Source organism: Sciurus vulgaris, assembly GCF_902686455.1.
Source record: "Sciurus vulgaris genome assembly, chromosome: X".
In the NCBI taxonomy this organism is placed as follows: domain Eukaryota; kingdom Metazoa; phylum Chordata; class Mammalia; order Rodentia; family Sciuridae; genus Sciurus; species Sciurus vulgaris.
In genome coordinates, this window is record NC_136471.1 from 75,321,129 (window position 1) to 75,345,460 (window position 24,332).

At 36.7% G+C, this 24,332-nt stretch overlaps 1 protein-coding gene across 1 annotated transcript in view; it reads left to right on the forward strand.

Moving 5' to 3' along the window:
- Positions 1 to 24,332, forward strand: part of ABCB7 (ATP binding cassette subfamily B member 7) — a 113,967-nt gene that overhangs the window by 45,193 nt on the left and 44,442 nt on the right. The window contains exons 3-4 of the mRNA XM_079123023.1: positions 201 to 287; positions 22,308 to 22,427. Coding sequence (XP_078979149.1) covers positions 201 to 287; positions 22,308 to 22,427 — 207 coding nt within the window. The remainder of the gene's footprint in view (positions 1 to 200; positions 288 to 22,307; positions 22,428 to 24,332) is intronic.

Sequence of the window (24,332 nt, forward strand, 5' to 3'; positions counted from 1 at the left end):
ACTTCCATGTTTTTGTTATTTCTCAGTATTCCTTATATAAATTTAGCTATAAATTAATTCTGAAGGTGTTTTTCTGGCTAAAATCAATGCCTTTGAATTCATTTTTGAGATATTCATTAGATTACAATGTTCAATCCAGATTTTTAAACATCTGAAATTCTGTAAAAGCTAATGGGCTGTTTGGTGTCATTTTCATCTAGGCTCTCCAGACATGGCCTATGATAGAAAAGAGGAAATGTTGGCATGGTCACGCTGGTGGAGGACTCCACACAGACCCTAAAGAAGGGGTAAGAGTGAATAACAAGTAACTGGAAATGCTTTTCGAGGATTTTGCTTGCATGGAAGATGCACACATTTAAGAGTATCGTATTCTAGTATATTTTGATTGGCCCATCTAATTGCATGCCCTTTAAATGCAAAACCACATGAATTGACCAGCATTATATACATGAGACTTTCTTTGACTTAAAACAAACAAAAATTCATGATTGACTAAAATGGAAAAATATTTATTAACCTAAATATTTTATTTCTCTAAAATAACATTTATTGAATTTGTTATATAATCTGCCCTTATTGATAAATAGGCAAATTAGATTTAGCATTTATAAAAACGTTGCATGTGTGTGTGTTTCAAGGTTAATATTTTCCCTTTTATAACTTAGATCTTAAAATAGCCCCTAACTTTTTAGTAAAAACTATGGTAAATCCTCTACCTGATCCATTTATTTAATTATCCATATTCTTTATCATTATCATTATATAAACATGCTAAACAGTGGTGCTGCTGAAATGAAAAGATTTAATTGCTCTATACTTTTTCTGAGTGAGGAGTATCATTGGAATACTGTTACACATTTCTTCACCTGGCCCTTTTTCTCTGAATTTGCCTTTATTTTCTTCCTCTGCCTTGACCCAATCAGTGTATATGTGATATCACTCAAGTAGAAATGTTTTCAGAGTTGGTAGTCAAGTGAATAAATTTTATGTAAAAGTGCTCTACAAATTGTCAAGATGTAAGTAAATATTAGTTATTTTATTGATAGGAAGTGATTGATACAAGTAAGTTCTCAAGTGCTTTCCTTCCTCTTTCCTTGATTTCTAATGAAGCTTTATTTCTTTCAAGGAACTCAAAGTATTTTACATTCATGCTTCTATCCCATTTTTGTATATTACTATCCTTCATGGCTGTATTTAGAAACAGCAAAGTATCATAAGAGAGAATTTTAAAAATGAAGCCAAGTAGTGAGATTTTTTATCCATGTGTTTGTCTTTGGCATAATATATGCCAGTTTTCAGGATCATGTGTCACAAAGGCCTCTTGAAGGATAGTTGCTAATAATGATCTAAATACAACCAAAGATATGTTGAGTAAGGAAAGAAAAGTGATCACTTCTCTTTAAGCTCAAGCAACTTCAGGACAATTTCTTTTCCAACAAAATAGAATAAAGCAAAAATTGTTGTAATACTTTATATTTGATCATTACACTTTTATTCTTTTCCCCTTGCCATCTTTGTGTTAATTTAACCTGGAATCATAATAACATTTAGAGGCAGTGCCAGAAAAGAGGTAATATGAAATCATAGTTACAAGCCTGAGCTCTGGAACCATTGCCTGTATTTGACTTGTGCCTCCATCACTTCCTAGTAGATTGACCAGAGCAAGTTACTTAACCTCTGTGCTTCAGTTATATCATCTATAAAATGAGGATGATGATAATACTAAAAGGGATTTAAGTGAGTTAACTCCTCACATCACATTAAATCTTTCAAATAGTGCCTACCACACAGGAAATATTCAGTAAATATTAACTGCTATTATTGTAACGTGAGATTGTAAGACCTATCCTTTACCGAAATTCATTTATTTAAAAAGCATGTATTAAATATTTGCTTTGTGCCAAACTCTATACTATGTACAGGAAATACAATAATGAATAGGACAAAGTCGCTACTGTCTACAAATTTAACAGTTTAGATGACAGAGTATCTAAACTATCATGTGGAAGTTTTATCAGTTTGAGAAATAATATATTTTACCTTAAAACCTACTGAAATCTCCACTGCTTTCCTTTTTATTCATCTGAAGTTGTGTATTTTTAATAACTATTATTAGTCAGAAAAAATATATCTCAGAATTTATTTCAGTCATCTATTTAGCCAGTGTGTCTGTCATTAAGGATTTGTGGAAAAGGAGTGGTAGTTTCAATATTTGGATACTCCTGTTTTTAAAATAGAAGAACTAAGGAATTATTTGTTTTGTAATGGAACGTTAGGATTTTGGAGTTTTATTCCTGAATTTATAATTTTAGTCATATCTATTTGTAGGAACATCTGTTAGTGAATTGAGTCCTGTACTCTAAATAAGGACACAAATAATGCAGAACTTAATGAAAGGATTAGTTTCTTTTCTTTTTTTTTTTGCAGTACTGGCATTTGAATTCAGTGGCATTCTACAACCAAGCTACATCCCCAGGCCTTTTTTTTTTTTTTTTTTTTTTTGGGTTTTTAAATTTTTTTATTTTGAATTTTTTTTTCAGCATTTTTTTTTTTGTAAACAAATGGGATACATGTTGTTTCTCTATTTGTACATGGCGTAAAGGCATACCATTTGTGTAATCATAAATTTACATAGAGTAATATTGTTTGATTCATTCTGTTATTTTTTCCCTTCCCCCCACCACTTTTTACCCTCTATACAGTACTTCCTTCCTCCATACTTGCCCCCCTCCCTAACCCTAACTCTAACCCTAACACTAACCCTTCCCTCCCCCCCATTATGTGTCATCCTCCACTTATTAGCGATATCATTCGTCCTTTGGTTTTTTGAGATTGACTTATCTCACTTAGCATGATATTCTCCAATTTCATCCATTTGCCTGCAAATGCCATAATTTTATCATTCTTTATGGCTGAGTAATATTCCATTGTATATATATACCACAGTTTCTTTATCCACTCATCAATTGAAGGGCATCTAGGTTGGTTCCACAGTCTGGCTATTGTGAATTGACCAGCTATGAACATTGATGTGGCTGTATCTCTGTAGTATGCTGATTTTAAGTCCTTTGGGTATAGGCCAAGGAGTGGGATAGCTGGGTCAAATGGAGGGTCCATTCCAAGTTTTCTAAGGAATCTCCACACTGCTTTCCAGAGTGGCTGCACTAATTTGCAGCCCCACCAGCAATGTATGAGTGTACCTTTCTCCCCACATCCACGCCAACACCTGTTGTTGCTCGTATTCTTGATAATCGCCATTCTAATTGGGGTGAGATGGAATCTTAGGGTGGTTTTGATTTGCATTTCTCTTATTACTAGAGATGTTGAACATTTTTCCATATGTTTGTTGATTGCTTGTAGATCTTCTATGAAGTGTCTATTCATTTCCTTAGCCCATTTGTCGACTGGATTATTTGAATTCTTGGAGTAGAGTTTTTTGAGTTCTTTATAGATTCTGGAGATTAGTGCTCTATCTGAAGTATGATTGGCAAAGATATTCTCCCACTCTGTAGGCTCTTTCTTCGCATTGCTGATAGTTTCCGTTGTTGAGAGAAAGCTTTTTAGTTTGAATCTATCCCAGTGGTTGATTCTGGCTTTTATTTCTTGTGCTATGGGAGTCCTGTTAAGGAAGTCTGATCCTAGACCAACAAGGTGAAGATTTGGACCTACTTTTTCTTCTATAATCTGCAGGGTCTCTGGTCTGATTCCGAGGTCCTTAATCCATTTTGAGTTTAGTTTCCTGCATGGTGAGAGATATGGGTTTAATTTCATTCTGTTGCATATGGATTTCCAATTCTCCCAGCACCATTTGTTGAAGAGGCTATCTTTTCTCCATTGCATATTTTTGGCCCCTTTGTCTACTATGAGAAAATTGTATTTATTTGGGTTTGTGTCCGTGTCCTCTATTCTGTACCATTGATCTACCTTTCTATTTTGGTACCAATACCATGCCGTTTTTGTTACTATTGCTTTGTAGTAGAGTTGAAGATCTGGTATTGCAATACCCCCTGTTTCACTCTTCCTGCTAAGGATTGCTTTAGCTATTCTGGGTTTCTTATTCTTCCAGATGAATTTCATAATTGCTTGCTCTATTTCTGTAAGGTACGTCATTGAGATTTTAATTGGAATTGCATTGAATTTGTATAGCACTTTAGGTAGTATGGCCATTTTGACAATATTAATTCTTCCTATCCAAGAACATGGAAGATCTTTCCATCTTCTAAGGTGTTCTTTAATTTCTTTCTTTAGTGTTGTATAGTTCTCATTGTAGAGGTCTTTCACCTCTTTTGTGAGATTGATTCCCAAGTATTTTATTTTTTTCGAGGCTATTGTGAATGGGGTAGTTTTCCTAATTTCTCTTTCTGAAGATTCATCACTTATGTATAAAAATGCGTTGGATTTATGGGCATTGATCTTGTAACCTGCTACTTTACTGAATTCACTTATGAGTTCTAAGAGTTTTCTGGTGGAATTTCCAGGTTCCTCTAAATATATAATCATGTCATCAGCGAACAGGGATAGTTTGAGTTCTTCTTTCCCAATTCGTATCCCTTTAATCTCTTTGGTTTGTCTAATTGCTCTGGCCAGAGTCTCAAGAATGATGTTGAATAGAAGTGATGAAGGAGGGCATCCCTGCCTTGTTCCAGTTTTTAGGGGGAATGCTTTCAGTTTTTCACCATTTAGAATGGGCTTAGCATAAATGGCCTTTACAATGTTAAGGAATGTTCCCACTATCCCTATTTTTTCTAGTGTTTTGAGCATGAAGGGGTGCTGTATTTTATCAAATGCTTTTTCTGCATCTAATGAAATAATCATGTGATTCTTGACTTTAAGTCTATTAATGTGGTGAATTACGTTTATTGATTTCCTGATGTTGAACCAACCTTGCATCCCTGGGATGAAACCAACTTGATCATGGTGCACTATCTTTTTAATATGTTTTTGTATGCAATTTGCTAAAATTTTGTTGAGAATTTTTGCATCGATGTTCATTAAGGATATTGGTCTGAAATTTTCTTTCCTTGATGAGTCTCTGTCTGGTTTAGGTATCAGGGTGATATTGGCTTCATAGAATGAGTTTGGGAGGGTTCCCTCCTCTTCTATTTTATGGAATACTTTGAGAAGTATTGGAATGAGCTCTTCTTTAAAGGTTTTGTAGAACTCGGCTGAGAACCCATCTGGTCCCGGACTTTTCTTTGTTGGTAGGCTTTTGATGACTTCTTCTATTTCAGTACTTGAAATTGGTCTATTTAAATTGTTTATGTCCTCCTCATTCAGTTTAGGCAATTCATATGTCTCTAGAAACCTGTTGATGCCTTCAAAATTTTCTATTTTGTTGGAGTATAGATTTTCAAAATAGCTTCTAATTATGTTTTGTATTTCAATCCTGTCTGTTGTGATATTTCCTTGTTCATTCCGAATTTTAGTGATTTGGGTTTTCTCTCGTCTTCTCTTTGTTAGTGTGGCTAAAGGTTTATCAATTTTGTTTATTTTTTCGAAGAACCAACTATTTATTTTGTCAATTTTTTGTATTGTTTCTTTTGTTTCAATTTCATTGATTTCAGCTCTGAGTTTAACTATTTCCTGTCTTCTACTACTTTTGGTGCTGTTCTGTTCTTCTTTTTCTAGGGCTTTGAGCTGTAGTGTTAGGTCGTTTATTTGTTGAGTTTTACTTCTTTTATTAAATGCGCTCCATGAAATAAATTTCCCTCTAAGTACTGCTTTCATAGTGTCCCAGAGATTTTGATATGATGTTTCTTTGTTCTCATTTACCTCTAAGAATTTTTTAATTTCCTTCCTAATATCTTCTGTTATCCATTCATCATATAATAGCATATTGTTTAATCTCCAGATGTTGGAATAGTTTCTGTGTTTTACTCTTTCATTTATTTCTAACTTCAATCCATTATGATCTGATAGAATACATGGTAGTGTCTCTATCTTCTCGTATTTGCTAACATTAGCTTTGTGGCATAATATATGGTCTATTTTAGAGAAGGATCCATGTGCTGCTGAGAAGAAAGTGTATTCGCTCTTGGTTGGATGGTATATTCTATAAATGTCCGTTAAGTCTAAATTATTGATTGTGTTATTGAGATCTATGGTTTCTTTGTTCAATTTTTGTCTGGAAGATCTGTCCAGTGGTGAGAGAGGCATGTTAAAATCACCTAGTATTATTGTGTTATGGTCTATTTGGTTTCTGAAATTGAGAAGGATTTGTTTGACATACATGGATGAGCCACTGTTTGGTGCATAGATGTTTATGATTGTTATATCTTGCTGATTTATGCTTCCCTTAAGCAGTATGAAATGACCTTCTTTATCCCTTCTGACTAAGTTTGGCTTGAAGTCCACATTATCAGAAATGAGGATGGATACTCCAGCTTTGTTGCTGAGTCCATGTGCATGGTATGTTTTTCCCCATCCTTTCACCTTTAGTCTATGGGTATCTTTTTCTATGAGGTGAGTCTCTTGCAGGCAACATATTGTTGGATCTTTCTTTTTAATCCAATCTGCCAGTCTATGTCTTTTGATTGATGAATTCAGGCCATTAACATTCAGGGTTATTATAGAGATATGATTTGGTTTCCCGGTCATTTGGTTCATTTTTTATTTATTTGTTTGACACAACTTGTTTCCTCCTTTATTTGACAATTCCTTTAGGATAATTCCTCCCTTTGCTGATTTGCTTCGTTTTTCATCTCTTCCTCATGGAATATTTTGCTGAGAATGTTCTGTAATGCTGGCTTTCTTTTTGTAAATTCTTTTAGCTTTTGTTTATCATGGAAGGATTTTATTTCATCGTCAAATTTGAAGGTAAGTTTTGCTGGGTATAAGATTCTTGGTTGGCATCCATTTTCTTTCAGGGCTTGAAAAATGTTGTTCCAGGACCTTCTAGCTTTTAGGGTCTGGATTGAAAAATCTGCTGATATCCGTATTGGTTTCCCCCTGAATGTAATTTGGTTCTTTTCTCTCACAGTCTTTAAAATTCTGTCTTTATTTTGTATGTTAGGTATTTTCATTATAATGTGCCTTGGTGTGGGTCTGTTGTAATTTTGTGTATTTGGAGTCCTATAAGCCTCTTGAACTTGATTTTCCATTTCATTCTTCAGATTTGGGAAATTTTCTGATATTATTTCATTGAATAAATTGTTCATTCCTTTGGCTTGTTTCTCTACGCCTTCCTCAATCCCAATAATTCTTAAATTTGGCCTTTTCATGATATCCCATAGTTCTTGTAGATTCTGTTCATGATTTCTTACCATCTTCTCTGTTTGTTCAACTTTGTTTTCAGGGTTAAATATTTTGTCTTCAATGTCTGAGGTTCTGTTTTCCAGGTGTTCTATCCTATTGGATATGCTTTCTATGGAGTTCTTAATTTGGTTTATTGTTTCCTTCATGTCAAGGATTTCTGTTTGGTTTTTTTTCAATATCTCTAACTCTTTATTGAAATGATCTTTTGCTTCCTGTATTTGCTCTTTTAACTGTCGATTGGTGCGATCATTCAATGCTTGCATTTGCTCTTTCATCTCATCATTCAGTGCATGCATTTGCTCTTTCATCTCATCGTTTGCTTCTCTGATCATTTTAATTATGTACATTCTGAACTCCTTTTCTGTCATTTCTTCTGCCATGCTGTCATTGGGTTTTATTGATGTAACATCTAGATTTGTTTGCAGCATTTTCTTTCCTTGTTTTCTCATATTGTTCAGGTATCAGTGGACCACTGAGATATTGCAGATTTCCTCTATTGACTTACAATGTCCCTGAAGATTTCTATATATATCCCCCCTTAGCCTTCAGTAGGCTAAAGTCTTGAAGGAAGTTGATAATGCGGTGCTCCACAAGGAAGCTGCCTCTCTAGGAGTGGTGGCCTTCAGGTGGGGTATAATCCCTGCTAGTGGGCAGAGGTGCCTCCACTTGTTGACCAATGGTCATCCGAAGGGGACCTAGGCTGCGGGCTGAGGCAAGGCCTGTTTGGGCCTGTGTCTCTGGTTTTACCGTCCTTGTGGGGAAACCTCACCCAGCAGGGAAGACTCACCTGGTGGGGAGGTCTCGCTGGTCAGTTCCCTCCTAGAGGTTCCCCTCAATTTACAGCTACCGCCTGGGCTGGGCTGCCTTCCTCTGCAAAGTTCCCAGGGGCCCAGACCTACCTCCAGGGCCTGGGAGCCTCACCCTTCGCAGATGAATCTCCTTAGGCTGCCCCTCCTCAGAGAATCTGCCCGCAGGCCTGGAACCTTCGCTCCGCCCTAAGCCTGTCTCTGTGTGGCTCTTCCACCAAGAAGCCTCCTAGATCCTGGGACCCTGCTCTGCACCTAATCGCCTGGCTATGCGGCCCCTCCTGTGTTCAGCCACCTGGGGCCCCGTACAATCGCTCTGAGTCCCAGAGACCCGCCACACGCCTCTTCCTCCAGACAGCCGCCCAGTATTCCGGTGCGGTCACTAGGAGTCCAAGAAACTCACTGCGTGCCTCCACCTCCCACCAACCACCCATAGCCCTGGGCAATCAATCACTCAGAGTCGAAGTGACCCTCCCCGTTCCTCCTCCTTCTCCAGATAAACCCCTGGGTGTTCAGGAGCTGTCGCTCTGAGTGGCTCTGAATCCACGTCACCCGCTGCACGGGTCCTCTGGGCAACCGCCCGGAGCTCTGGTGCGGCCACTCGAGACCAAGCGACCCACCACGCTTCTCCTCCAGGCAGCTCCCCTGTGTTCAGGAGCTGTCACTTTAAGTCCAAACAACTCACCACTCGCCTTCTCCTCGGAGCAGCCGCCTGGAGCGCTAATGCAGTCACTGCGAGTCCAAACGACCCGCTGCGCTCCTCCTCCTCGTCCTCCGGGCAGGCCCCGGTGTTCAGAAGTGGTCTGAGTCCAAACAGCTCGCCACGCAGCCCCTCCTCTGGCAACCGCCTGTAGCTCTGGTGTAGTCACTCTGAATCCAAGCGGCCACGCTCCTCTTCCTCCTCCTCGTCCTCAGGGCAGGCCCCGGTGTTCAGAAGCGGTCGCTTAGAGTCCAAACAGCTCACCGCGCGGCTTCTTCTCTGGCAACCGCCTGTAGCTCTGGTGCAGTCACTCCGAATCCAAGCGGCCACCTTCCCCCTCCTCCTCCTCAGGGCAGGCCCCGGTGTTCTGAGTCCACACAGCTCTCCTTTCCACTCCTCCCCTGGGCAGCCGCCGGAGCCCCAGTGGTTGCTCCAAGTCCCAGCGCTGTGCCGAGCGGCCTCCTTTACGATGGGCTCCCAGTTGTCTGAGTTCACTGCTCCAGCGGGGGGAGGGGTGTCTTGCCGGAAGCTCTACTTCACAAAGTTCCCTGCGTTCAGGGACCACCGTCCCATCCGGGATGCCTTCCCAACGGGTGAGAATCACCCGGCTGCTTTGAGTTGGTCCCAAGTGTCTCAATATCTCCTCTTTTGAATCCTGAGTCCTGGAGCAACATGAAATGCAGCCACCCTCTAGGCCGCCATCTTGAAACCCCCCAGGCCTTTTTAATCTTGAGACAAGGTCTCTCTAAGTTGTCCAGGCTGGCTTTGAACTTATGATCTTCCTGCTTCAACCTTCTTAGAAGCTGGGAGTACAGGTTTGAACTGCTGTGCCTGGCTAGACTACTTATTTTTCAGTAAGAACTTTGCTTGACATACTCTTTTTTTATGTTAGAAACAATTCCTCATTGATTGGATACAATCTGATGTCAGTATTACTAAGAGAGTTTAGCCTGTAATACTAAAAGAGATTACTAGAGCAGTCAGAAAGCTTTGACATAAATTTTGATGTAATCAGAGGAAGTGAAACAGCAACTTGGAGTATTTAAAATTGCAGAATTGGAAAGAGAATGAAATAATGAATCTCTAGGCTTATTAAAATGAATGGGCACACAGATGAGAGAATACCTGGATGGCATGGATAGGATGTTTCATACCTCTGATTTCATACAGCATCAAGCAGCTCTATGATCTTTATTTGATTTCTCAAATTGGCTTCCTTTTGGGATAAAGAATTCACTGACTGTCCAATGTGAGCATCAGTGACCATGCTAGTTATTTTTTTATGGTAAATTAAATGGATTGTCAGGTACAAATCCATTTCAGGTGTAGCATAATCCATTTTTCTCATGACTTAATCAGCACTGGTTAAGCTTTTCATTGAAATTTCAGACCAGCATAGCTTGTAAAATAAACCTTGAGTTACAGAGAAAATAGCAATAATTGTAAAGCCTTTCCTGACAGTTTGTATTTTCTTTGACTATCCTAAACTCATATATAAAAAAATGTAGGGAAAGTTTTCAATTTACCCTCTGGGTTTTTCAAGTAAAAAAATCTACTGAATTTGCTTGTCTCTTTTTGACCTTCCTTTTATTAAGTCATTGTTATCTAACATCATTGAAGTAGTTCTTTTAATTATTTTTTTAATTGAAGTTACCATTGGGTTGAATTGAGGAGACAGTTCTCATCCCTGGACAGTTTACCTATACCTGAAATTGTGCTAGATTAGTTTTTTTTAGGAGAAGATATTCATTATGTAGCCCATATATTTACAAAACATACCATTCTAAAATTGTTTTTTTCTTCCTTATCACAAGTTTTGTTCCCAAGTAGTTTCTTTCAAAACCAGTCGCTTGCTTTCTGTGAGTTAGTACATTTCTTGCTATTAAAATTTAGGAATGTTTGTAAAACCAGAATTCTTATATAAATTCCTCATCAACTAAGGAAAAGGTGATTCTGCTGTCTTTATCAAAAGACCATTTTCAGCTGTGCATGGTGGTGCACACCTGTAATCCTAGCAGCTCGGGAGGCTGAGGCAGGAGGATCACAAATTCAAAGCCAGACTCTAAGCAACTCAGTGGAACCCTGTCTCTAAAATAAAATACAAAATAGGGCTGGGAATGTGGATCAGTGATTGAGTTCCCCAGAGTTCAATCCCCGATATCCCCCCCCCAAAAAAGACCATTTTCTCTCTTTTTACTCTTTCATTTTCTTATCAAAGCCCAAACAAGGTTTACTTCCTTGAATGAAATTGAGTTCTTGGTGGGAAAATTTACTGTTGCTTCATGTTTGACAACCTTTTCTGCTGAATGTTATCAAGTTACCCACCTGAGAAGCAAAATATATATATATTTTTTTATTTAGCTTTTATTTTTTACAGAGTGCATTTTGATTCACTGTACACAAATGGGGTACATCATTTTGTTTCTATGGTTGTACACGATGTAGATTCATACCATTCGTGTAATCATACATGTACATAGGCTAATGATGTCTGTCTCATTCCACCATTTTTCATACCCCCCTCCTTCTCATTTCCCTCTACATAATCTAAAGTTCCTCAATCCTTCTCTCATCCCCCACCCCCTTTCCCCCATTATGTATCATCATCTACTTATCAGGGAAAACATTTGGACTTTGGTTTTTGGGCTTGACTTACTTCACTTAGCATGATATTCTCCAATTCCATCCATTTATTTGCAAATGCCATAATATTATTCTTTATGGCTGAATAATATTTCCATTGTGTATATGTACCACAGTTTCTTTATTCATTCTTCTGTCGAAGGGCATCTAGGTTGGTTCTTGTTGAGGAAGTCTGATCCTAAGCCAACATGTTGAAGATTCAGGCCTACTTTGTCTTCTATTAGTTGTAGGGTCTCTTGTCTAATTCCTATGTCTTTGATTCATTTTGAGTTGAATTTTGTGCAAGTTAAGAGATAGAGGTTTAACTTCATTTTACTGCATATGGATTTCCGGTTTTCAGCACCATTTGTTGAACAGTCTATCTTTTCTCCATTGTATGTTTTTGGCTCCTTTGTCTAGTATGAGGGAACTGTATTTATGTAGTATTTATGTGGTTTTGTCTCATTTTAATTATGCAGATTCTAAACTCTTTTTCTGTCATTTCTACTGCCATGCTGTCATTGGATTCTATCACAATAGCATCTTGGTTTGTAAGGGACACTTTCTTCCCGTTTTTTCATATTGTTTCTATATATTCCCCTCTAGCGGTGAAGATCAGAGTTACTGAAGTTTGCCCCCTGCAGGCTTATTATGACCCTGCAGTTTTCCACTACCTCTCCTCGAAGGGGAGATCAATACCAATAACACCCAATACAGAGAAAATGTAGCCCTAACTAGATAGCCCCTATAAAGACTTTAACATTATTAAAATAAACAGGATCAGTTCAATTACTGTTTACAATATTTCTAGTTGTGAACAAGAGGATGGGGAAAGGGTGTAGGATGTAAGTGAGTAAATAGAGATACCTGTCAAAGGGCCTCCAGTCTCCTGTAGGTGTCTCAGGAAGGGAGCCGCCCTTCCAATGATGGTGGTCACGCCCTCAGGAATGATTCAAAATGCCTGCACCAGCCTCCAAAGAAGCTGGGGAGCCCCAGTGAGGGTGCACTGAGTCAGCATGGAGGCAGGCGCAGTGTGCCTCAGCAGTAGGGGAACAGCCAGGCAGGCTCAGCTATTGGCCTCTGACTTCGGTGTGTGTGCGGGTCAGCTACTGCATCCGGCCTTGGTGTGGGGGGCAGGCTTCGCAAAATAGACGTTTAATTTATTAATTTCATTATCTTTAGTATCTGAAAATTCTACCATGTGAGGTGATCTGGATGTTTTTATTTTTTTAATTCTTCTTGTTCCTAGTTCACATGATGATTAACTGTAGATGTTCACTTATAACACCATGACATTTTTGTTCTGCATGTCACACTGGTAAATCAAGCACTGCCACATGTAATCAGGACAATTTATGACTTTCTAGTTACACCGTATTAAGTCAGGTACTTCCAGTTTTATTTATGTACAGGTATGTGCCCCACAATGAGGGTTCAGTGAACAAGGGACCATACATACAATAGTGGTTCTGTAAGATTCTAATAAACTTGGAAAACTCCTATTGCTTGGTGAACACATAGCTAAAGGAGAAAAGGAAACTAGAGAGTAAGAAAAGGAATAATCCTCAAGAAAATTCAACTGATGGGTTTAGCAGAAATTTTTTGCAGAACTGAACAAGCTCCTTAAAATGTTTGAACACAGGATCCCAGTGTTAAAAAGGTTTTCATTAATAGAGAGGAAGGTTCATGGTGTTTTATATCTGCTTACAAACAAATCTGTGATTAAAAAAAGAAGCAAACCACCGTGGACATATTTCTGAAAAAAAGTGATATCTCCTCAATAAGAGGGGTTCAGGCAGGGATTTCAGAGGGAATTTCAGGAGGGATTTCAGAAAAAAGCATTGTTATCATAGACATATGACAGTTCAATGGGTTTTAAATACATTGTCCCTGCAGATCTTATGGTGAGACAAGATGTGGAAGTATAAGACAGTGATATTGGTGGTCCTGACCCAGTGTAGGCCTAGATGAATGTATGTGTTTGTGTCTTAGTTTTTTACAAAACAGTGTGAAAAGTTTTTAAAAGTTTAACATAGAAAAAAGCTTATAGAATAAGGATATAAACTTTTTCTGTACAGCTATATAAGGTATTTGTGTTTTGAACTAAATATTATTACAAAAAAGTCAAAAAGTTAAAAAAATTAAAAAGCATATAAAGTAAAAAGTTATAGTAAACTTAGTTTATTATCAAAGAAAAAATATGTTTTATAAATTTAGTGTAGCCTAAGTGTATTTATAAAGTCTACAGTGGTGTACAGTGATGTCTTAGGCCTTCATGTTCATTCACTGAAACCCAGAGCAACTTCCAACTTTGCAAACTCCATCTTAAGAAACCTAGACAGTTGTACTATTTTATCTGTTTACTTATTTTTATTTTTTGTGGTGTTAGGGATCAAACCCAGGGTCTTATGCATGCCAGGCAGCACTCAACAGCTGAGCTACCGGTGTACCATTTTAAAATCTTTACTATCTACTTTTACTATGCCTTTTCTTTGTTTAGTTATATTTAGACAAACAAGTAGTTACCCTTGTGTTATAGTTGCCTACAGTATTCAGCACAGCAACCAGCTGTATAAGTTTGTGGCCTGGGAGTAATAGCTATACCATTATAGCTTAGGTGCATAATAGGCTAGTCCCTCTAGGTTTGTTTAAGTATAGTCCATGAGGTTCACACAACAAAATCATGTAACTACATATTTCTCAGAACATATTCCTGTTGTTAAGCAGTAAGTGACTATATTTGGTTTTGGCCGCTTGTGCTATGATTGTGCTGTTCTGTCTTCCTGTATATAAGTAGATGTTCCTTTTTCATTATTTCTTTTAACCTATACAGCTTTGTGAGATTATTTCTTCTAACTTGTGTAGCTTTGTGAAACTTATGAAGCTATATATTAACATAAAATAAGTGAATGTTTTAAAATCTGTCAAAGGTTGTGGCTGGCATTTTCTTTTCCTTCCTTCTTTTTTTTTGCAGTGTAGAGGTTGGAACCCAGGGCCTTGAGCATTCTAGGCAGGTGCTCTACCACTGAGCTACATCCCAATCCCTTTGGTAATTTAATAAATCAAGTATTAGATATACCTCCAGGATATTATTATGAAGAATTTGTTCTTGTGTTTGAGAATAAATGAATTAATTGAATGAATATTTATTGAGAATTGTTTCCAATATTGGTCAAGTTATTTTTTTCCTGGCACCTGCTTTTTTTCTCTCGGGCTACTTTGTTTTCAGTTACTTTCATCTCCTCTGATAGCTCTCTGACACTACTAAACTTTTCTTTTAAACTCATTTCTTTAAAAAAAAGCACAATAGAATTTTGTTATTATTTGAAGATCTTACTGAGCCAATTCGAATTTCTTCTTTTGTTACCCTTGTGTGTTTTTTTCCTGAATCTAATTACTTTCATTTAATTATGGCTGTCTTAATTTCAATATATAGTTGAGACCTTTCTAAAAAACCTTCATTTCTCATACTAACACAGTACTAGTTTTACATTATAATGAAGCTTAAAATGTCAGTTCCGTGTGTTAAATTCAAGGCTGTTTAGCTACAGCAGGAAAGCCATGTTGATTATATTCTGTTAGCAGGGAGGAAAGTAGATTGACTCCTACTTTTGCAAGTCTTTAAAAATACTTGTGTAGCACTTACTTGTAGAGGGTGTTTGTTTTCATGATAAAATCATCACCATTATGTTTAAAATATAACTTTCAATTCAATTTACTATGAAAATGATAAATAGAAAAGTTAAAAGAATTTCATAGTTTCTGCATATGTATAAGGCAGATTTAAAGAAAAACTGTTATGATATCATCCGTGAGTTACGTCAGGAATTTTGATTTTGGGGGGACTTCATTTCCTTAATTATTACTTCATTTATTTTCTGTATACTATCATACTGTTATTCTTTGGACAGTATTTCCTCATATAACCCAATTTCTTGTCATCTTCCTTGACCATTTCCTATATTTCCCATCCTCTATTTAAGAATGGGGTCTTACAGGCCTGGCATGATGAAATCCAGTGCTGGGCAAGGCCCCTCAACCTCGTCCATCAGGCCAAAACTCATGCAATTTTCAGCCACTGAAGTAGCATTCAGCTGAAATGAGGCTGATTGCCTCTTGCCCCTCTCCCAACCGTGGGCAGCAGAACTGGAAGAAGGACTTCACCCACCATGAGCAGGACACCAAACCTAGTACAAGGCTTTGTCTCAGAGCCCAGTGCCTGGCTCACTATGGTGAGAACCACCACATGAAAGAAATTTAAAGTCTTGTATACAGGCCTGAGCTCACAGATGGAACCTCCAGACCAGCCCACACACCCAGTGGAAACCTGTGTGCTTGTAAGGCAGACTGGAGTTTGGGCTGTATTTCTAGACTTGGAGTAGGCCCAGGACACACCTGTCCTCCCCCCAAGATTGTGCAGGTGTGAAACTGCACAGTGAAACTTGCAGCTGTGAAACTGAGAGGCAACCTGATTTAGCATCAGCCTTGGGGGCCAAGAAACTATCTCCACCACCTGTCCCCCAATTTTGGGCAACACAGCTATTGCCAGGCCAGTGTGCACAAATGGGTTCGAGAGCTGCCCCATTACCAGGCAGAGACCTATGCCCCAGTGGAACTGACTTGTGTGTCAGCCTGTATTACTGCCAGTTGCAGCATGGACCCCAGTATATCCCAGAGACCATGCAGGTGCTTGCCACTAGGTCTAGCAAACCAGACCTAGGTGCAAACCAGCTTAAGAGTCAGCATAGGGTACTGAGGGACTGCCTAACACTACCCCAACCTCAGGCAGCGTAGCTTGGCACAATACTCTGATCTCTGGGAGTAGGACAGGGTGGTAAACACAAGACATTGCCCTGAAACTCAGTACTGGGCTGCTGAAACCTAATGCTGGGCAGATCCTAACAGAATCAACATTGCTAAAATATCCATACTAACCAGTGATGTATAGAGTCAATGCATTCTCAAACAAAATACCAAAGACATTCTTCACAGAACCAGAAAAAGTAATTCTAAAATTCATATGGAACCACAAAAATCTGAATAGCCAAAATCATCTTGTTCAAAAAGAACACAACAGGAGAAATTATACTACCTGACTTCAGTACACTACAAAGCTATATTCATCAATGCAGCATGGTATTGGCATAAAACCAGACACAGACAAATGGAATAGAATAAAGAGCCTAGAAGTAAACCTACACATTCACAGCCAACTGATTTATACAAAGGTGCTAAGAGCATCCATTGGAGAAGGGATAGTCTTTTCAACAAGTGGTACTAGGAAATTGCATATCTATATGTAGATGAATAAAACTAGACCCCTATCTCACCAGTTACAAAAGTCAACTCAAACTTTATCAAATAATTAATTGCAAGACATGAAACTACTAGAAGGAAATGTAACAAAACACTTCATTGTATTGGGATGAACAAGGATTTTTCAGACAAACCCCAAAAACACAGGAAACAAAAGCAAAAATAGACAAATGGGATTACATCAAGCTAAAAATCTTCTGCATGGAAAAGGAAACAACTGATGGAGTGCAGAGACAACCCAAAAAAGGGGGGAAATATTTGCGAACTGTACATGTGACAAGTGGTTGATATCCAGAATATATAAGGAACTCTAAAAACTCAATAGCATGAAAACAAAAGAAAGTAGAAAGCAAAATAAAATGAGCACTAGGTCTAGTGCTCAAACAAAATATACAAATGGCCAACAGGTATCCCTCAGTATCACTAATGATCAAGGAAATGCAAATCAACATTTCCTCACAGTCAGCTATCACCCCACCCTGGTAAGAATAGCTATTATCAAAAAGACTAAAGATAACAAGTGCTGGTGAGGATGTGGAGAAAAGGAAACTCTTGCACATCATTGGTAGGAAAGAATTTAGTTCAGCCATTGTGGAAAACATTATGGAGATTCCTCAAAAAATTAAAAATAGAACTACCACATGATACAGCAACCCCATGCCTAGGTATGTATACACAAAGAAATTGAAGTTTTTGCACTTCCAGGTTCATCACAGCACTATTCACAGTAGCCAAGAAATAGGAACAGCCTGAGTCTCCATCAACTGATGAATGGATAAAGATGTTTTGGTACATATACAACAGTGTAATACTATTAATACAGCCATTAAAAGGAATAAAATCCTGTCATTTGTAGTAACATGGATGGAACCAGAAATCAATTGTATTAAATGAGATAAGCCAGGAATAGAAAGAGAAGTGTCACATGATCGCTCATATGGAATCTAAAAAATGGTGACTCAAAGAAGTTGAGATAGAATTGGTTATCAAAGGCTGGGGAGAATAGAGGAAATGCGGAATGGGGAAAAATTGATCAGTGTGTACCTAAATTACATTTATGTAAGGACAAGATATTCTGATGTACTGTTTATTGAACAGTAGGGCAGTTATAGATAATAAAAATGTACTATACATTTCAGAAAACTAGAAGAAAGGATTCTGAAAGATTTTACCATAAATAAATGATATATGTTTGGGAGATGTTTTACCTGAATTAAACATTACACATTATATACATGTAATGAAATATCATGTTGCTCCATTAATATGTGTAGTTTTTATGTTTTAATGAACCAGTTAAGAAATAAATTTAATTTAAAAACAACAACAAAATATGGACTTAAAGAGGTATATATGCTATTGGTGTTATCTGTTTATACCCTACTGAGTTGGGGTGAAAAGTGTTGCTAATTCAGTCCCAAGCTAGTGGCTGGTCTCTTTCCAGTTTTAAATAATCCTTTTGTCTTCAGAATTATCCTTGGGTGTCCAGTATAAATTATCTGAGGTAATTTTGAAAGATGGTATATTATCTTTCAGGATCTTTATTGAGGCCACCAATTTTATTTTACTCTGTGCAACAGGAGTAAGTTGGTTTAAAATTTCTTTAAAAATATGCCTCAGCAGCATCTGAAATGCCTCATTGATTTGGCCTTCACTTTTTTAAAAAAAAGACATTATTTTTCAAACTTTATAGTTTATCTAAACTATAGCTGAAGTCATGTCCTTTACAGCTTAATGGACTCATAATGCATGATTACACAACTTCAGAACCCATTTTGTTAAATGAAGTGGTGACATTTTATGCACTATTAAGCCAACTAGAATAATTTTCTTGCTCTTAGCCATAACTTCTCTGTGTCCTTATTGAAAAAATTCTGGGGTGTGTTGTAGAAGGTTTTGACAGGAGAGAGTGTTTCTAAAGATATGTGGAAACAGGGCCTTTTTACCATTAGTCCATCAAGGAAAATATGGCAGACAAAATTCATGAAATGGGAAAGTGGTTGAAATGTCCCAGTTCATGTTATAATGCATTAAGTTATATTTATTTTGTAATAGTTCGATTGGAAAAGTGAATTTTAAAATTACTGTCTTATTTCCTTTTTTAATGCCTTACCAGTTATAAGAGCATGGGTGTGCGCATGGGCATGTGTGTGTGTGTAAAATAAAGCATTATAAACTGTGCTTTTAGCATTTCATATTTGTGCCATCTTATATATTTAAAGCAGTTCAGGTTGATATTAGTGTTTTTACTACAATATGAGCAGTTTTATTTGTTACTTTTTGTACAATAAACTGCCTAAAAGACTAGGAAAATAGTTTTGTGTGCCCTATAGGGGTAATCATAATTTGAAAGTACCCTATATTATATAATGTACTATCCTGGGTTTCTTATATGTTGACAGTCTTCCCCATTCCATGCTGTGAAAATATACTTGAAATTGTATAACTCTTTCCTCTTTGAAATGAATTAATATTTTTCCTTATTATGTGTGAATTATAGAAAATACAAATAACCAAAAAGAAAAATATAAAAAATTATCAAGGATTGCACCCACTCCCAGCTACTATAGTTAATACTTTGAGGGGGGTCTTGCTTTCTGGATCCATTTGTATGCACATGTAACTCATTTGCATATCATGTTTTTCCCCACAAAAATAAGTGTTTTCTTCTGCTTTTATCGATTTAACAAGTTTTCTGTCACTACATATATTTCTGAATGGATGCATTTTGTTGTATGTATTCACTTTAATTTGTTTATACCATTCTCCAATGTTGATCTTTTACACTATTTCCAATTTTGTTTCTATTAAAACAGCATGAACATAAATACCCTTGTAGCTAAATTTTCATTCCTTTATTCAATATTCATTGAGTACCTCCTGCATGTCAGTCAGTGCATTTGGTATTGGATTACAACTGTGAGTACAAAACACAGAATTACTACTCACATGGAATTTAAATTCTAGCAGGAGAGCAGATGTCAATCAAGTAATCATACTACTGTATGGATAGATTATAACTGAAGTGGATCCTTTGAAGAGGTTGTGGGGCTGGGGAGGGATGTATTGCAAAAAGAGATTATTCTAGACAGAGTGAACACAATTGCACAAAGGCCCTATGGCAGGAGGGATTATGGCATGTTCAAGGAACTGAAAGAGCCAGTGCAGCCAGTGCAGTGGTATAAGATATGACTGAAAAGGAGTCAGGGGCTAAGCCAAGCAGAGCCTTGTAAACCATGTCCGAGACTTTGATCTTTATTCCAAGAATGCTGCCTAATGATTTTAAGCTAGAAGTGATAGCTGATTAAAGGGTGAGCTTATTAGGGAACAAAATAGATACAGGGAAAGCATTTAGGAGGTCATTGCAGTGATTTAGGTGAGAACTGATGGTAGCTTGGATTATGTTGATGGTAGGCAGATTCAAGAGATTTTCAAGAGGTAAAGTTGATTCCATGTGGAGCATATTTTAAAGATTTTCTTTAGGATAAGTTCCCAGAAGTGGAATTTTTGAGACAAAGGCCAGAATTATTTTAAAGACTTATAATAGCTACCAGATTGCTTTCCAAGATTATTTCAGAGTACTCTTCATTAATAGTGCATTAGCATTAGAGTGCTTATTTCTGTTCACCATCACCAGCAATGAGCATCATCTTTTTTTTTCTTTTTAGAATTTTTTCCAGAAATTGAGTTAATATTTCAACTTTTTTAATGGGGACTTTTATACCAAGTATATTAATATAGTAATTTCAGATATATATTTATTGATCTCCTTATTTTGGTTTTAGGAACTATGGTATGATTGTTAATATTCCACCTCTAAAGCTGAAACCAAAATCGAAAGACTTAATGGTACTGTTGCCCCAGGAAGATGGAAAAAGAAAAATGTGAGCTGAATTTAGGGCAGATTGATTATGACTTAAAAATTGCCTTTTGTTGACATTTTTAAAATTTATTTTTTTATTTTTACAGACTGCAGTTTGATTCATTGTACACAAATGGGGTACATCATTTTGTTTCTATGGTTGTGCACGATGTAGATTCATACCATTCGTGTAATCATACATGTACATAGGCTAATGATGTCTGTCTCATTCCACCATTTTTCATACCCCCCTCCTTCTCATTTCCCTCTACATAATCTAAAGTTCCTCAATCCTTCTCTCACCCCCCACCCCCTTTCCCCCATTATGTATCATCATCTACTTATCAGGGAAAACATTCGGACTTTGGTTTTTTGGGCTTGACTTACTTCACTTAGCATGATATTCTCCAATTCCATCCATTTATTTGCAAATGCCATAATATTATTCTTTATGGCTGAATAATATTTCCATTGTGAATATGTACCACAGTTTCTTTATTCATTCTTCTGTCAAAGGGCATCTAGGTTGGTTCCATAATCTAGCTCTTGTGAATCGAACTGCTATAAACATTGATGTGACTGCATTACTGTAGTATGCTCATTTTAAGTCCTTTGGGTATAAACTGAGGAGTGGGATAACTGGGTCAAAAGGTGGGTCCATTCCAAGTTTTCTGAGGATTCTCCACACTGCTTTCCAGAGTGGCTGCACCAATTTGCAACTCCACCAGCAATGTAAAAGTGTGCCTTTTCTCCCACATCCATGCCAACATCTGTTATTGTTTGTGTTCTTGATAATAGCCATTCTAATTGGAGTAAAATAAAATCTTAGAGTTGTTCCAATTTGCATTTCTCTAATTACTAGAGATGTTGAACACTTTTTCATATGTTTTTTAATTGCCTGTGTGTCTTCTTCTGTAAAGTGTCTGTCCAGTTCCTTGGCCCATTTATTGATTGGGTTCTTTGTGTTTTTGGTGTGGAGTTTTTTAAGTTCTTTATAAATTTTGGAGATAAGTGCTCTATCTGAAGTGTGTGTGGAAAAGATTTTCTCCCACTCTGTAGGCTCTCTCTTCACATTCTCGATTGTATCCTTTGCTGAGAAAAAGCTTTTTAGTTTGAATCCATCCCATTTATTGATTCTTGCTTTGATTTCTTGTGCTTTGGGAGTCTTGTTGAGGAAGTCTGATCCTAAGCCAACATGATGAAGATTCGGGCCTACTTTGTCTTCTGTTAGTTGCAGGGTCTCTTGTCTAATTCCTAAGTCCTTGATCTATTTTGATTGCTGACATTTTTAGTAACCTCACCTTTGTTTAATATAGCCAACACCAAAACCCCTACTTTCCTAAACACAATATTGTAATTCTTCTTTACCATGAGTTTGAACCTAGGATTCCAATATTGACTACAAAGGTGGAAATATTTTAAAGTTATATGTAATGTTTTATAGCTTAATAGATAAAAAATAAATATATAGTACATGTCCCCTTGCCATTACTCAATTATTTTTTAGTAGTATGAGTGTTACTATAGTTAAATGTAAGAAATCTAGGAGAAATGAGTAGCTTTTAAAAACAATTGAAATATTTTATTTTTCTCCGAAGTATATAAAGTTTGGAAATATTGGCCTTTTTAGGATAAAAGTTATATTTTTAATGTTTTTGTATATTTCTCAAGTATTTCTTTAATTCTACATTATTAACGTATGGTTACATTTAAAATGATGTGTTATTGCTTTGTTTTCTCTCAACAGTTAAAAGATGTTGATACTCGGAAAATCATAAAAGCAATGCTTTCATATGTATGGCCTAAAGATAGGCCAGATCTACGAGCTAGAGTTGCCATTTCCTTAGGATTTCTGGGTGGTGCCAAGGTAAGAATGAGAGGAATGTATTGTTTTGTTGCTGTAACTAAGAAATACTAGGACATTCTGTAGTCATTGTAGTCATGAACTCTGAGTTAGTATAAGCTACTTTTCATGAAGCATGGCCAACTTTTAGGACCCTCATTTATTTTATGCAATGAGTAGAAATTAAATGGTAATATATTAATTATCTCTGGATCAGACATCCGACAGCTTTAACTTAATGGAATTCACTCCTAAAACCAATATAAGATACAGAAACATTGGTTGTAACAAAACATAACAAACTTTATAAAAGACATTCCTCAGAGTTATGTTGACTCTCTTTTAATACATATTTTTGAGTGAGTTTGGTCCCCAGTTCCCATTAAATTAAAAGGAAGATGAAGGAGTTTTAGGTGCATTGATAGCCTTAAGTGATAAATAACAGTTTAACATCAAGGGAAAAAATGAGAAACCGAATAAAGATAAACAAAAAGCCACAAAGCTGGGTGTATTTATTATACAAATTCTGTATTTCAGCAGCCCATTTTTCATAATACTATAGAGCAAAGTTATAATGATGACTGAGTTTTCAAGGAAATAGTATTTATTTTCAATAAATTCAGATTTTAAAATCAGGCACATATACATTGCAAGGTACAATATATTGTCATCATGCAGAATGTGATCTCTGTAGTCAGACTGCTTGGACTTTGCCGCTAATTAATCTTGTTACCTTGGGCAAGTTGCTTTGTCTCCATGCCTCAGTTTTTCCTAATTTATAAAAATAGTGTTATTATAAGGATTAATTAAATTAGCATTCAAAAGGCTTAGAACCATACCTGGCAAGTAGTTTAACATAAATGTTAAAATAAAATGTAAATGTTGAAAACTATGGTAAAAAGTGTTTGCATAAAAGTATAAATGAAATTGGACAATAATTTGGTTATTCTTCTTAAATATGAGGATTAATAGTTTGCTTAGAACCTGGGTCTTACCACTTCTTTATTTCTATACCACATTTCCTTCTATTTACACATTCTTTTCCCTACTCTAAAAATATGTTGAGAACTTGTAAGTACTGTTCTTGGCATTGCAGGGTATTTAAATATGACTAAATCTAATTTCTTCTCGGAATTCATACAGGGTAAAGTGAGTTTTATTTTATTGCTGTAATACAAAGTAAGCATAAATGATTTAATACCTGCTGAATGTTGTGAGTTTTAGCGTAAAGATAGAAGTAATCACCGTGACGAGGAGTTGGGAAGTGTTATACAGAGATGACATCTGAGACAGGCCTGGATCAATGAGTAGGATTGTTATAGGCACAGAAATAATTTGAATGATGGTCTAGAGAAAGTATATAGAATGTGTAGAGTAGTGAATAGTCTATTTGGCTCCAATAAGGGAACACGATTTTAGAGGAATGGGAAGTAAGCTTGGAAAGATAGAGGTCCTGATGTGAAATGCCTTAACTGTAAAACAAAACAAAACAAAACAACAACTGTATATATTTAATTATGTTGAGAAATAGGAACCTTTATTTTGAGGAGATAATGAACAAAGTTAGAGATATGCTTTAGGGAATTATTCTGGCCCTTTTGTAGAAGATGTTTTAAAGTACAGATACCATTCATTCCATACATTCATTCCAGCTAATATTTACCAAATAGTTATGAGGCTAAAGTAATAATCTAGGTAATTAGTGATAGCAGGTTGTACTAGAGTGATGGTAAAAGTGATACCATGGAAGGAAAATATGCCAGAGATATTGTGAGGTAGAATCAACAACACTTAACAATGGATTATTTATTAGAAGTTAAAAAAAAAAAGAAGGAATGGGGTTCATAGATGATGTCAAAATTGAGACAGTAATAATGTCTTTAACAAACAGGCAGCAAATCATGAGGTCTTGTTTAGGAAATGAAGATC